We start from the raw sequence: 15,395 nt of genomic DNA on the forward strand, positions 1-15,395 counted from the left end.
TTCTAAGTGAACCCGAGAGTGTTTCATTTTGAGTAAAAATGCAATCTGGATCAAAGACTGACTGGCCCTTTCTTACATTTTAACACATTGTTCTTGATTCGCTGTTTGCCACCTCCTTATGAGGATCCAATATGTTTTTTCATGATTGACCAGTCTGCATGAACATAGTTTTTTGTTGCTTAAGTATGGTTCTGTTATTTAAAAGCAATGGGAAGCAAAACCCAAGCCCAACGCTAATAAAGAAAAACTACACCTGCGATTAGGACTAAACTGAATGCGCTACAAAGGAGAAAGCACACTGAAGTAGTTAGGGTAGTTAAAAAGGCATTTGCTATTTTAGTAGTGTGTTTACCTCACGTTTTCTCACACAGTAATCGGCTTATGCCTGAACAGTGTGAGTGTAAGTTGGCTTGATGTCCATGAAGTGATTTTACTAGACATGGGAAAGACTGAATTCATCGGCAATCTCACTTGACAATAAGTTGAGTGCCAGTTGGCCTTTGGGCCTGATCGGACTGTACAATGCAGTAGATGTAGCACAACACACCATGCTGTGTAGCTTATCTTTTAGTACATTTTATTTTCATTACCCAGACATTAGATTCCTATGTTTATGGGGCCATCAAGCCTCTGTTGGAGTGCCTCTCTGTGTATTATGACTGTTGCAGTATGGATCCCAGCTTCCCCAGCAGGCTACAACAGGCTCCCATTTGCGCACACACGGCGTTACAGTCATCCGCTGTGAGCCAATCAAACGGGTGTCTTCCGCCCCGCTGTACTTTTCCAGTCGCTTGGGATGTTATGGTCCAGAGAGAGAGGCTGATTCTGAGCAAAGACCCACATGGAGGGTGTTGTGGTGTCATTTTTCTCCAGGATTACTTGGTTTGAGACAGTGACTCATTTACAGAAAAACAGTAACCTAGCCATAATGGAGACATCAAAGGGATATACATGACACAATGTGGTTGATTCTAAGTAGGGATGCAAATTTTCAGAAATTTCCTTAATAAATCATCGATTAATCATTAACATCCCTAATTCCAAGGAAATGCAAGCTCTCAATCACAAAGTTTTGGTTTTTACTCGGAAAGTGGATTTCGTCACTATTTACCTGACGCATTTTGATAAGGCCTACCTAACCTAAACCTAACAGGCTAATACTAAATAAAATACTCAATTCAGTACATCAATTCTGCACATACAGTATAAACATAACTGCCATCCACTGGATTTCAAAATCAAAACACAGACCCACAGAATTCTGTAACACACCACTCAAATATGGAAAAAAGGGGGATGCCTGTCCGTCAGGGTTAGTGTATAGAAAAGCGTCCAACAATAACAAACAAGTTGGACACTGAGTTACGTGTGTCCATCGATAGAATGTCTTGTTGGGGAAGTAAAAGCTGTAGAAGAGGGGTCCCAGTGACGCCAGCTCCAGCCCCCAGGAGCATCCCTGTCAGGAAGCAGCATCGCGGCAGACAGGGGAATAACAGGAAGAGGGTACCTGACTGACGCTCCAATGGAAACGGCCTTGGTCGGGCCGACCAATATAGCCGGGGTTCAAAGACTGAGGAGAAGGCCCCCAGTGAGGAGCCGGGGTTGAGAAAACAACCCTTAATCCCTCGCATGCGAAGAGTCTCCTCCTGGCAAACCCCACTAATTGTTGGTTTGCTTTGAGTTTTCTGAGAGTGTAAACAACTGCCGCTTAATGAAGTGTTCTGAGAGTGGCAGTCTGCGCGGCTTAGTTAGAGAGGCGATAATAAGCTCGGAAAAATCTCCAATTCAAAACTTGTTATTATCGTCGTGGAAATGAGTAATGGCTGCTCCCCCCGACATCAGTCGGAGCTGAACCCAAACCGCGCAACCGTGGAACTTCCAGCAGCATCGCGGGCGAAATATTCAGCTTTAATCCCTTCTTATTCCTTCATTTTTCCTTTTCCCCCCCCCCTCACACTAACTTGCTCGTCCTTGTTATCTTCACACTCACATTTCCCTTTGTTTTTCCCTCTCATTTAACCACTCTCTTGGAGACCTAACGAAAGAAAGAATTTTTAGCTTATGGTCATTGAAGGGTTAAATGCCAAGGTCAGGCATCAAGGGAAGGTCGCTCCCCCTCCCCCCTCTGTCTCTGCCTCCAACAATGGCAGTGCCACTAGGGTCTAATCCTTCAGGGTAATTGCATCGCTGCTGTCCCTCCTTTTAAATATAGTCTTCCCTAATTAAGGCTGACAACGGGGGGCGGCGGGGCGGAGATGGATTCTGCTGCCGTCCTAGTCTTGTTTTGAAGACATAGGACAGGGAGAGGTGGGGATTGGGCAGTACGACCCCCCCTCCTCCGCCTTCCACTCCACTCCCATTCCCCACATGTGGCCCCCAGCCTCGGGGGGGGGGGGATATGTCTGAATTGTTTTTGTGAGCTAGCTAATTGTGGAGGATTTAAACGCGGTTCATCTAGGCTTAACCTGCACGACAAAAGAGCAGGGAGTAGTGGGCCGTCCCGCGTGTTTGTGGTCAGCACAGTCGACCCTGCCAAGGCATGTGGCAGGCACAAGCAGCCTACCAAACGACTGTGAAAAAAAGTCTATAATTAAAAAAAAAATGTATCCCTACACTCGCTTTGCGCCGCTGCTCGCTTTGGGCGCACTGTGGAAAAATTTTGCTCTCTTTGCGAGCGAAACAGCTGAAGAAAAGCGGTCTGAGTTATAGGCCAGACAGTGTGTGATTACATGGTATCATGAATGTATGCATGGTGACGTTGGAGCTGAAGTGTTGCTGTGAGGTTATGTCAGAACAGGTTTACTTGCAGGTTTGACAGGTTTAATCCTCCTATTTATGAGAACTTGTGTCTTCTTATAGAAAAAGACTACTCCACAACTTCCCCCGGCCGGTCAGCACTTTCGAAAAGGAAACAAACTAAATTCCCCTGATCTGACCCGGTGTCACAGCGGGGTCAAAGTTCAAACGAAGGGACAAATAGAGCAAGAGAGTTTAGCATAGAAATCAATAGGGGCAGATGTGACCGTGCTTGCTAAATGTAATGTTTGATTTACAGCAAGATAGTCAAAACATCAAAGAACTAATACAGATGGAAAACTTTGGTAACTCGTCAAAAAGCGTTGTTTCCTTGTGATTTTACATGAGTCAGCCAGGATGTGTGTGAGCCTGTGCGGCTGTGATTGAGAGGTAGGCGGGGTTGACGATTTTTTTTGTGTGTGTGCGTTCTCGTTGGACTGCTGTAGTAAACACTCAGCCTCTCGGCTCTCACATGTTCTTGCTCATTCGATCCCGGCGTCTATCAGATTAACAGCTGGTTGTTGTAGCCGTAAGACTGGGAAGTTTCAGGAACTTCAAACACACTCGCATACATACACACACACACTCCGCCGAGGGACTACAGAGGAAGCTCGGCTCAGGTTGGGATTTCAACCTTCACCACCTGCCATCTATTGGACCTTGGAACTATTAATCAATTCTTCCATTGGAACTCGGAGGGCTTGCCTTTCCTGGAAAGCGCTGTTTGTCTATGGTGAGTAGTGCTGTAGAGAACAAGCTTTCTCCTTGATGCTGAGCATGTGAAGGCACTTTATGATGTTGCAATGGGAATAGCGAAATGAAATCTGAATCTAAATTGTCTTGGATAAGCCTTGAGGGTGTTTTTGATTTGTGTTGTTCTTTACTAGTACTGCTGGATTTTGATTCTAGAAATATTCTGCATTAGAAGTTTTTTGAATTTGTCATTCATTCACTGTAAAAAGAAAGGATGAGGAGAGAGAGCAGGCACACATAGCTTGTATCAGAGCTGAACATTTAACAGTAAGTTAGGGCAGATTGTTTTACCCTGACTGATACGTTGGACAGGTTGTGTTTTTGTGATCTCTTTGGTTTCATTAATTATTTCACTTGGCTCCAAAACCCCCCTCTCTCTCTCTCTCTCTCTCTCTCTCTCTCTTCTCTAGCTCTGTCTCTCTTTCTCTCTCTGTCTGAGCTTTCTGCTGGCTTCTAGTTATGAAGATGGCACACACACACACACACACATCAGTGCAGTGCAGCCCGGCAGTCTTTAAGTCCGTTTTTCCTCCAGTGTCTGCATATTTCACATCTGCTTCTTATATCAACTGCCCAAGGTCCCCCTTGGCACCCGGCTGGGTTCTCTCCTTTCCATATTCTCTATACAGAATCGAAAGTTGCTTCCAAATAATCAATTTCCAAGTCAAATTTGGAACAGCTTGTGTCCAAATCAGCAGTCAGTGGAAGTTCTAATTTGAAATGGAGTACCCAGCTCTTTTTTTCCCCCTCTCACTTCCTCCTTTTTTGGTCTTGTACACCGCCCTCCTGTCTATCTCCCCTTCTCCTTCTGCCCTGAAGCTATGGATAGGAAGGCTGGTTGCGTCATAGTCCAGCCAACATTGCCCGAGACAGCCTCCAGTACACTTGACTCTGTTAGAAGAGAGAGAGAGAGAGAGAGAGAGAGACCAGCTGCTGGTGAGTGGTGCTTTTCTCTTGTGGTCATATTGATTAGCCTGGACTGTTGCTTGAAAATGTCACCTCTCATTTAACTAGAGTGTTGGGTGTCTTTCAGGCTCCATCTTTAGTCCTTCAGTTCTAAGAGGATTTAGTGGTGTTTCTCTACTTAAGCAGCAGATTCAGTATGTTGTTTTTCTCAGTGACAACAGCATGACAGTGGCATATGTCATCAGGATGTCATGTAAATAGTTGACTGTACTGCAGCGTTGACCTCAATTCTCTTTTAATGCAATCAGTCACGGAGTAGATGCTTCAAAATGTTGAAAATTAAATTCTTGTACATAAAAGTAAAGCTTTTGCTCTAAAAATGCCTCTAAATCCAATCTGTAAAGAAATTGACGAATGCTCTATCACCAATTAGTGAATTGTAGTTTCAGTTTATATTTGGAAGTTGGAATTGATTGACATGAAAGGAACCTGGTACCTGATCCCATCTGTGCAGTAGTGGGCTGTGTCCTAAGATGGGGAGGTAATACTTCTCTCACCTTATGCATGTTATGTTGCATTATGTTCTGCTCTCCATGTGCAGCGAGTGAGTGGGCAAAGCTTCTCCCTCCCTGCATGTTGAAACAAACTTTTCCATGGAATGCATAGCTTACTTCACAAGAAAGGAGTTATTTCCTGTGAGTGTGTCGTAGGGGTTTTGTTCTGGGAGTCTGTGGCTGTCTGTGGCGAACACACAAGCCTATAGTGCCTGCGTGCTGTTCAGTGGACCTTTGGCCAGTGTCAGGAGTTTGTTTTGGTTTTTTGTTTTTCTTTAGACTATTTTATGGTATAGCTGTATGCGATGGAGGCAGGAAAGAAAGACAGAGGGGATGATACGTGCGCTGCCAGGACTAACTTTCCACTGATGCGTTAACGAATAATAGGGCTCAGACTCAGCACCAGTCATTAGCAGTGTGAGTATTAGATAGAGGAGGAAATGCTATTATCTTATGTCAGATTGGTCTTGCAGCATGAATATAAAAGTGACGCTATCTGTTACTGACAGAAAAGGGGCCCCATTTCTCCTAAAATGTCTGTGGTGTGTAATCTGGGAAAAACCAGTCCTCTTCCTACAGTGTGTGTCACTGTGCAGAGGAGGATGACATTATGAAATGCTGCTTGCAGTTCCACAGTCTGCCTGACATCATATTAAAATGCGCATGAGCAAATGAGTCATGACCTGGAGTGTTTGATTGAGCATGATATGGTGAGTAAGCTTTGTTGGTGTGCAGTTTTTAATTAAATTTCAGTGCCTGGATATCAGTGTCGGGGTAGTTATTTAGCCTTTTCGGGATCGTTACATACACTTGCTTTGCTATCACCTGCAGACATTGGCTTTGCATGCGATGACATCATCCCCTGTTAATCATCCCTCTCCATGCCTGTATTTGATCCGTGTTCATGAATGAATGCTATTCACCAGAATTTACCAGTGTGGGTCCTTTTATGAACATACTCGACATGTGTTTGGGTAACGCACGCACACACACACACACACGCACACTTTGGTCTCTCCTGGGAGGATGAAACACAACAAGTGCCTCTGTTTGAGCAAATCCATATGTGTCTGAGGAGTGAGGACTGTACTGTACCAGAGTGAGGGAGAGTTAGTGAGTTAATAGGAAGCAGGCAGGCAGGCAGTGTTATTGCATAAGGCCCACAGTAAAAAGCCAGGCCCTGGCACTCCTCCTCCTCCTCGCCCAGCCAGAGGACAGATGGCGGCAGAAGAAAGAAAGCGAGCGGCGGCGGCTCCCTCTCCCCTGCCACTCCTCAACCGACGCACCGTTTATTTATTGAAAAATAAATCAGACCCGGGCCGGGCCTGACCAGGCTCCCCCTTTGATCTCTCGCAGCCTTTACTGGCCGCTGTTTCCAATCCCACCTACCGGGCCACAGCTAATAGCAACTCTGTGTAATGTTTAGGAAAGGAGGCTCTCTCTCCAGTACGCGCAGGGGGGCCCTGTGGGGTCGCGTGCTCTGCTCCCAAGAGGACCATGAAAATTAGCTAAAAAAAAAAGGTAGTGAAATAGTAACATGTTGCAGAGTCAGAATTGTCTCGGTTTCTGTCAGCTCAGCTTGATGGAAAGCACGCTCCCTCTGCAGGCATTTAGCTCTTAAAACGTTTTCTGTGCCGATCCATCATGCTTAATGCAGTAAAACCGTGAGCCGATGCTGTATTTTTAGCTGCAGTTAAGAATTCATCAGTGTCGTGGCAGCACAGCTGGATGCAGGACGGCGAGTGGCTGGAGAGAGCAAGTTCCTGCCAGCATGTGATTGGTGGGCTGAGAAGATGAGGAAGGAACCTGTGGATGTGGACTTTTGACTTCGAAAAACATCAGCACAGCACACCGATATCTTTGATTGATTTTAAGCTTTCAAAACAAATGAAAATGTTCCAGTCGGATTTTCTACTAGTCTAAGGTTCTATTAAGGTCTCATTCCACAAAAGCACAGAAAGTAATTTACACAATTGCATGGTGAAATGTGCTTGAAAGAAAGGTATTGTTTTATCAGCGTTGAAACTGGTTTGGTACACCTGTGTTTGTGCATGCTCTACACTCGTACATTTGTATGTGCCTGTACATGACTGTATTGATTTGTGTACATTTCAAAGGTCAGCGCGTTTGTGTATTTGACTGTGAAAATGAGACAGCGGTTGTCTTTTCTTTCTCAGTCACAGACTATGAACCACTGATGATGTGTACTTCTGTCTGACTTTTGGGTTATCTTTGATTAGTTAGATGTTGTAGACTCGCATGAGTTGGTCCGACCAAAGTCTGTCTGGGTTTGGGTGTGTGAGTGAGTTCACAACAATCACACTATTTGAACAAGACCGTGCATGACTGTACACTGTCTAACCAATCGTTTGCGTGTGTGGGTGTGTTTATTGGGATGCGTTTGAGTGTCTCTCTCTCTCTCTGTCTCTCTGTGTGTTTGTCCATGTTTGTGTGTGTGTGTGTGTGTGAGAGAGAGACGAGGCCAAGGTGTGTGTCAGAGAGAGAGAAGAGGGTGGGAGATTCAGGACATTGACTTGCAGCTACTGTGAGACAGCTGAGCTCACTCCTCCAATTCCTCCTGACTGATGAGGAGTGGAGTTACTGCTAACACAACTTACTGCAGAGGGGAATCTCGTCCAGTTGCCAAATCAGTGATGACTTGCATGTCAGGACAGGACCGTAAAGCAGCCTTTTCTGTGGGAGTGGAGTGATGGTAAGGATTAAAGTTGGCCCGCGTAATAAAACACAGTGTAGCTGGATGTCGCCCGCAGTCTTAACAACGCAGCCTGAGGACTGAAGTGCAATGAAACTTTTTAGTGTTGTACAGAAGGTTGGCCTGAACAATATGGTTTGCACTCAGCTTGCACCAAACATTATTAGCTATTGTCCTAATATGATGCATTAGTCAAGCCGTTGTGTTTTGTGTTGATTCAGGCTGGCTTTGATTTCATGTTCTCTGTTGTGTGTGTGTGTGTGTGTGGGGGAGTGTGGGAGCGAGCGGAGGTTGATGATGGCCTGTTGGAAGAACGGCAGGGAATTGAGTTTGCTCTATGGGCGTGGGCACCGCTAGGACAAACAGCTGTGTGTGTGTGTGTGTGTGTGTGTGTGTGTGTGTGTGTGTATTATGGTGGGGCAATAAAGGGGTGGGAATTACTAGAAAGTTCCTGTTATCACAATACATGGTTGGTGATATAAAAACAGTACAGATAAGACTTGTAATGTTTTGCAGTATGATACGGAAGTATACTGTGTTGCAGGCTGTTCAGTTGTTTTCATTTGGATGCAGTAAATTAAAGTGTGTACTTTAACCACCCCCACCACACACACACACATGCACACATGCACACACACACACACACACAGTAAACAAAACGCAATAAGGGCTTTATTAAAACCCCGAGCTGGAGCCTTGTTGCTCTCCTGCCACGTGTTCCTCTGTTATCTGTTTCTTCTCACCCATCATTCATTTCTGATGCAGTGATGTGACACTAGTAGGCCAGCCATTGTTTTGCGCTGACATAAATGCATCCACCATTGCAAAACAAGGGAGTAGTTATGACCTATTGTGCTACTTCTTAAGATACACTATGTTACTGGGCTGTATGAGAAACTGTAGCCCGCGGCTCATGTATCCTCTTTTTACCCCTCCTCTTACCTGATACACACACACACACACACACATAAACATGCATACACACACAGATGCTTGGTGTTACATAAGTGCTAGGTGTGCTCTGGCAGGACAAGCTGTTCAGGAGAAGGCTGAGGTCGGGGGGGGGGGGGTGATGCAGCCAGGTTGCAGGCAGACAGTGGGTTTGATCCAGCACTGTTTGGCTTCGCAACCCCATGAATTTTATCAGTGCGTTCCTCACGGACTGGGCGACGGAGACAGAAAGAGAATAAGCCTTATAATGCAGATCCACTCACCACGCTGTGATGGATATGTGTTGCATCACATTGAGTCAGAGCTGTCATCGGTGTTTGAATTTATCTGTGATGTTTTAGCCAAGCATATCCCTCAATGTATATTATCATTCCATAGAGAGAGATTGAACCAGCCTGCTAACCTGTGGCTAGTGTTCATTTGCCAAAACTTGTGTAAACTTGTCTTCAGTAGCCAGAATCTGGATGGTGGCTAATAGAGATGTCGAGAAGATCGCAGCCAAATAAAACGGCTCGCAATCTACAAGTTCCATCCTTGATTATAGATCATGTATAGACAAATTGAATCGAATGTGTCTAAAAAATTTGCCGCATCCCAGGTTGGTGGCATCAGCGGTCTCTACTGTTTCCATATTGGTCTTGTTTGTACCTAATAAGATCAGGCTAACCCTCACATGTGGCAGTAGGTACAGTATGTACTGTAAAGTGTGTTGTAATAGCCTTCGTATGTAGTTCATGCCTGTCGTTTGGAGGATTAAGTGTTAAGGTAATAATCCTGATTCACCTCAAGAGACTCCAGTCATTTTCTTTCAAACAGAACAGCCTTATTACAGCTGAGCGGCTGGCCTACTGCTCATCGATGACACAGCCTTGGAATGGGCAGGCCTGTGTCTGCAAGCCCATTTATGTATGAGTGTCTGTGTGTGTGTGTGTGTGTGTGTGTGTGTGTGTGGGCGTCAGTGCCTTGGCGTGTATACAGTATGCGTGGAAACAAGGGTGCATAAGCAGGTGCCACGTGGCAATGGATGTGCTAAGCCGGGACAAGGGCCGCTGTGGTGCCGGTGTGTGTTTGCAGCTGTCGGGTGGGGGGTGTGTGTGTATGTATGTATGTATGTGTGTATGTGTACGTGTGTGTGTGTGTCTGCGTGCTGTTTCATCTACAGTCACTGTTGCTCCCCCACTAATCCAGCCAGATCTAAGAGCAGGCGTCCGGGGGAGACACGAGACACACACACACACACACGCACTCACATGACACATGCTGTCTCGCACACACTCACTGTACACACACTCGCAGTACAAAGCATGCGCGGCTGCCCCTCAGCTGTCCTCCCAGCATCACCTTCTCTTTACAGTGCGCCTCGGCTCCGTCACTCACGCGCTCCTCCCCTGCCCAGCCCCGCTCCTGCTCTGCTCCGGTTCAGAGATATTCTAAGTGTATCCGGCTGGGAGAGAATATGCAGGGTAATGGAAGTCAGGCCAACCTTATACCCAAGTATCAATCACCCCCTCTCATTGATAGGAATGTTCAGAATTACAAAAATCAGTCATATCCTGAGCTGTTTGAATGTCAAAACGCACTTCTATTAGGTGCATATCTCCAGGTGTCTCAGCCCCGTCTGTCTCACTTGTCAATGGGAGCTTTTCATATATTCGGTACCTTTCTGGTCCGGTAAAAGAAGCCTTTTTCCTCCTCTTCTGACGCACTCATTTGTTTTGGCTCAAGCACCAGATATTTTCAGCTGCTTTAGTCGCAAGCAGGAATGTGAACGCCCTAACTTGTTAGTTAGGCAGGCCTACCTATCTGGGCCATTGTCTAAATATGGCATCTGATTTGCTCATATTTCCCTGGCCCGACCGTCTGTCTCCACATCTCATGCAGAACATGTCGCTCCTGTCTGATGGGACTTTGGAGTCTGTTTCTCTTCAGGAGTGAATTCGCTAGTCCGTGTGTTCGTGGACATGCACTTCAGAGGAGCATAGGTAACTGTTGTGACGTGTTTGTTTTTTCCTTGATGCTCTCACTATGGCACCGTGGTCATCAAGAGGCAAATTCATGTCGGTCAGTCAGAGGTGAGACGCTTCACTCCTCTTTGCATGTGTGCTATCAAACTTCAGCACAGTTTAGCACTTGAAAAATGTAATTTTCTACAAATCATGTCTGTTCTTTGAGCAGTATCTAATTCATAAATTGAAGTTAAAGTTGTATTACTATGAAAATTGAACTTGAACTAAATATTCACACATTCAGCTTCCACAATCCTCTTCTTATATTCAGAAAGAAAAGAACTAAACATTGTCACTGCAAATCTGCCGTGGGACTGAACAGGATCCGTTTCAAATAAAGAGAGCTCAAGGAAAGAGCTGAGAGTCTCCTCCAAATTCATTATCAGTTTAGTGTCACTTCACCATCACGACAATACTGAGGAAACAAGACCTGTCTTTGAAGTTTCGCATGAAGCTGCCTTTTCAACAGGCCGATAACATCCTATGTCTAATGACATGAAAGTACGCCTAACCTAATTGTGCTTATTGGAGGAGAGCATGTCATGCCTATCAGAGTAAACAAGGCCATTCTCTTACTCCATTTAGCTTCAGAACTCGCTCAGTGACTCTTGTCTCTCTCTCTGTCTGTCAATCTCCCTCCTCCCCCCTTTCTATTTAAAGCCTCTTGCAGGTTGGGGCTCTCAGTGTAGTGACCCCGGGTGTATGAGGAGGAAGGGAGGAGTCGGGGCTGGAGAGAGAGAGAGAGAGAGAGAAAAAGAGGAGAAGACCCTGGCTGAGCAGGGCTGTTTAATCTCTGCAGGACCGTCAGATGGCTTTGACAGAGCGCAGGCACCAATTAGGCCGCAAGATTAGGGGGGCTTTGTACTTCTGAAAAGCTTCTGGATGGACCCTTCGTTTTTTTTTTTTTTTTTTTTTCCTTCCTTCCTGCTTTGGGTTTATGTCTTTACTGGGACTCCTCACTCTGCTCACCCTGCTTTAACCTTATCCCTCCCTCCTCCCTCTGTCCTCTCCCAGCTCTCCGACCAGCTCCTCAAAATCGGCGCTTAACCTGGCTAGACATTGAGAGGAATAGGATTAATAAGGCAGCTCGTCAGTGTGTTTTCAGAGGTAGTAGGGTGCGGAGCTAGTCGGCGGGCCGGCGAGGCGGTGGATGGTTACTGGGGGTCCTGGGTGCCTGCTGGCAATGGATATGGAGCCAACCTGCAGGACTGGGGGAGATTCCTGCTCCCATCTGCAGACGCTGACGGTACCGTACCGGGAGAGGGGTGGGGGGCATGGAGAGAGACTGCTTCCATTGTATTTAAACCTGAGTCACTCGACTGCTTTCAGACACTGTGTAGCTGGTCAGACAGAGCATATGTTAAATTGGACAGCTGTATTTGGCATAGGGTAAGTTTATGTGTTGCAATGGTGTGGTTATGTAAGAAAGGCCTATATGATGCCATTTTACCAAGGGGGGTGATGTCTACCTCTAGCAGATCTGTGTTTGTTGTGTTTACATGAAAGCCAGACTCCCTGGCACGAGTTCCTCCCTGGCGTGTACACACACACACACACTCACTCACTCACTCACTCACACACACACGCACACACACATATATATATATACACACACACACACACACACACACATGCACAGACACACTGCTCCTCCTGAGTACATGGAAACAATCACAGGAAGTACATTAGCGGGACCTCCATTGTATCTCCCCATACGTCCTCGCTTCCTGAGCAGGGTGCGGGTGATGTTGAAGAGGGTGGTGGTGGTGGTGGGGGGGGGGGGGTGATACCCAGGGTGGAGATGTAGAAGAGCCCCCCTGGTGTTCCCGACCCTCTGCTGAGGTGAGGGATGGGGGGGGATGAAGGAAGGAGGAGGTGGGTGTGGGGGGTGGTGGTGGTGGGGGGATCTGTCTGGCCCAAGGCAGAGAGAGCTTAATCCCGCAGCCTTCTGCTGCCTGTCTGCTCGGCTCTGCGGCTTTGGAGCTTCCGCGGCCTGGAATTCGCCCAGTTGCTGACCCGTGGTCAGTTTCACTGTTTTACCTCTTATGGTCAGATTTTGGATTGTGCAACGGTGAGCTGGTCCCAGATCGGTACACCAGGTGAAAAACTCCTAGTGTGACTTGAGGCAACTTGGTTGTCGTCGTCCCGGGCAGGGGGACAGATGGAGGGAAGTGGGAGTCACCAAACCTCAGGAATGCCATGGCCAACAATGGCAGCCTCCATGGCCATTTGATGGCGGCAGAAACAATAGTCAGGGAGGGAGCTGTTTGTTCTAAATGTGTGTGACTGCTTTGCCCTTTTCACTTTCATCAAGTATTTTTAAAATGCTGTTTTTGTATGTCAATGCAGGGACTTTGTGTATTTTGTATTTTTGATCTATATCTCTCTTTTTCTGTCTCTAGGTTTGCCACCACCCAGACTGCCAAGACCTGAATAGCAAAAGCCCCCTTCACCTGTGTGAGTCATGTGACTCGCGCTGCCATTCCGAGAACACAGACAACATGCACTTTGACCGGCACCCCCGATTTGACTTGCAACCCCAAGGTAGACTTGCATCATTTCTTTATTTGGTATTGCCCCTTTCATGTACAACACGCATAGTATACACACACACGCATATGATGATGTCATACCAGTTGGCTCATTGTAGGATCGTGCAGCGTAAGTATCGAGTCATCTCAGTTTTCATTTTCCTTGTCTAAATAAGGCACGAAATCTAAATCTGTTTCCTCTTGAGCCGCTCAACATTTTCCTTCCCCCAGATGTTTACTATGAAACGAGTTCACGACCTCTAGATATTAGTTCCTCTTTCTGTAACCCAAAATGATGACTTGTGTGCTCGTGACGTGTTAAAGTCCTATAGTAATAGTGAAGTAAACTCTCTTCATGATGGTGACTTGCATGACTGGTATTAAAGCTTGATGTCAAAGCTCGCCTAAGCTGTGATCTAACGCATAGCGTGTCTGCTGTGTTTTCTTACCCTGCAGCCTCCATCCTGGCTCGGAACGTGTCCACGCGCTCCTGCCCCCCGCGCACCAGCCCCCCCTCTGACCTGGAGGAAGAGGACGAGGGGGGCAATGACCGCGGGTCGGTAACCCTCCGCTACGTCAGCCCTCTGTTACATCACGCTAGCTTTTCACGTAGTGCCGCCTGTCAGTGCGGCTTTTGTCTTTTCACGCCGGAGGACAAATTGTAGGCATGCGACGATGTGTCGCCTGACAGACATTTTGATCACTTAGAAAAGGCTTGGTCACATTAAGTAATTATGTAACCGCTGCTTAGATGTTTTATGAAGTGTTGGTATATGGAGGGGATGATAATTTGTGTGTAACTGTTTTGCAGGGAGCGTAAAACAGGGGGGATGAAGTTGGTGAAAAAGAAGCCACGGAGACGACACACTGATGTAAGTAATCATGCAGACACGTAGACTGCAGTGTGCAACAGAAAATAATGTCCTCCAGGGGACCACAGTCCCTTCTCTGTTCCTGGTAGCAGTCTACTACATCTTGCCCTTGAGAGACTATTATACAAGATTTGTTGGGGAAAAATGTACATGTCACTTGCTGTACGACTCAGATGTATAAGGACATTTTCTCACATACAGCAAATGGTGTGTGCTGCATGCTGAAAGTTATGCAATATGAAATCAGCCACCGCTCTCAGCAGACACTGTTATTTCTCTGCGATGGTGATGCAGCCTAGTGGTATCTCCCAGGCTGCGCTCTGTCTGAGCCAGGCAGTGTGGTGAGAAGGAGCCCCCCTGTGGCTATCCTGAGAGCACACATACAGCATGAGCCCAGGGCCGGCCGGCTCCTCAGAGCTTCAACCCCATCTGTGTAAACTTAACGGTGTACCTGTTTCCCCTGCAGGACCCTAGCAAGGAGTGTTTTAGCCTCAAGTTTGATCTCAACGTTGACATCGACACAGAAATCGTACCTGCTATGAAAAAGAAAACCCTAAGGTGAGAGGAGAGGGGAGGATCTGATCTGTCTCAAGTTTTAGTCTTATGTTTACACTAGTGATGGAATGGCCAGAAAAAGTGTCCTGTACGTTTATTATGTGAACTGTGAGCAACATATATTGACTTTCCACTTTCATGTGTCACCAGAGAGGTTCTAGGGCCAGTGTTTGAGAGGAAGGGCATTGAGCTGTCCCGGGTTGACCTGTTCCTGGATCAGTCCAACACTCCGCTGTCCCTCAACTTCGAGGCCTACCGTTTCGGTGGACACTACCTCAAAGTCAAAGGTAAAATTCATTAGGTCAGGGACAAAAACACTTGACCCCACATCTTATTTTGTATTGTGTATCTTAATCCATTAGTGAGACATAATGGTGCTAGTGGAAGTGATAAAACATATGGAAAAAACAGACTGTATTGTGTTTAGCTGAGAGATTTTCTTCTGTGGTGGCCCATTAATTAACAGTGACTGGGCAGGACAGTTACCAGGGTCCAGCTTCCTCTCACACCCTTGTTTCAGTCTAGAAGGGAAAAGGAGTGGACTGTATTCCTATGGAGAAACCATGCCACTGCACATGCCCTGCCCTCCACTCTGGCTGGACACGATGACACTGTCTGCTCCTTTTTCCTTTGCGGCTTCAGAGGAAACTGGGAACGGTGCCCCTCGTCTTGGATCCTTGCAGTTACACTTGTAGCAGTCTGTGGATCAAAGGCCCATTTAAGCCTGTCATAAAAGAGATCCTATGCCATGACTAATT

The 15,395-nt window shown here is 46.5% G+C and overlaps 1 protein-coding gene across 3 annotated transcripts in view; it reads left to right on the forward strand.

The window, feature by feature from the left end:
- The window catches only part of plekhg5b (pleckstrin homology domain containing, family G (with RhoGef domain) member 5b), a 57,286-nt gene that overhangs the window by 21,320 nt on the left and 20,571 nt on the right, over positions 1–15,395 (forward strand). Inside the window, exons 1-6 of one of the 3 annotated variants that reach the window (XM_071902637.2) lie at positions 3,304–3,529; positions 13,082–13,223; positions 13,667–13,766; positions 14,022–14,082; positions 14,549–14,640; positions 14,788–14,924. In XM_071902637.2, coding sequence (XP_071758738.2) covers positions 3,527–3,529; positions 13,082–13,223; positions 13,667–13,766; positions 14,022–14,082; positions 14,549–14,640; positions 14,788–14,924 — 535 coding nt within the window. In that variant the 5' untranslated portion in view covers positions 3,304–3,526. Of the gene's footprint in view, positions 1–3,303; positions 3,530–4,377; positions 4,486–13,081; positions 13,224–13,666; positions 13,767–14,021; positions 14,083–14,548; positions 14,641–14,787; positions 14,925–15,395 lie in introns of those variants that run through there. The other 2 variants (XM_071902638.2, XM_071902636.2) reach the window with 2 other exon arrangements.

Source organism: Centroberyx gerrardi, chromosome 14, assembly GCF_048128805.1.
Source record: "Centroberyx gerrardi isolate f3 chromosome 14, fCenGer3.hap1.cur.20231027, whole genome shotgun sequence".
Taxonomy (NCBI): Eukaryota; Metazoa; Chordata; class Actinopteri; order Beryciformes; family Berycidae; genus Centroberyx; species Centroberyx gerrardi.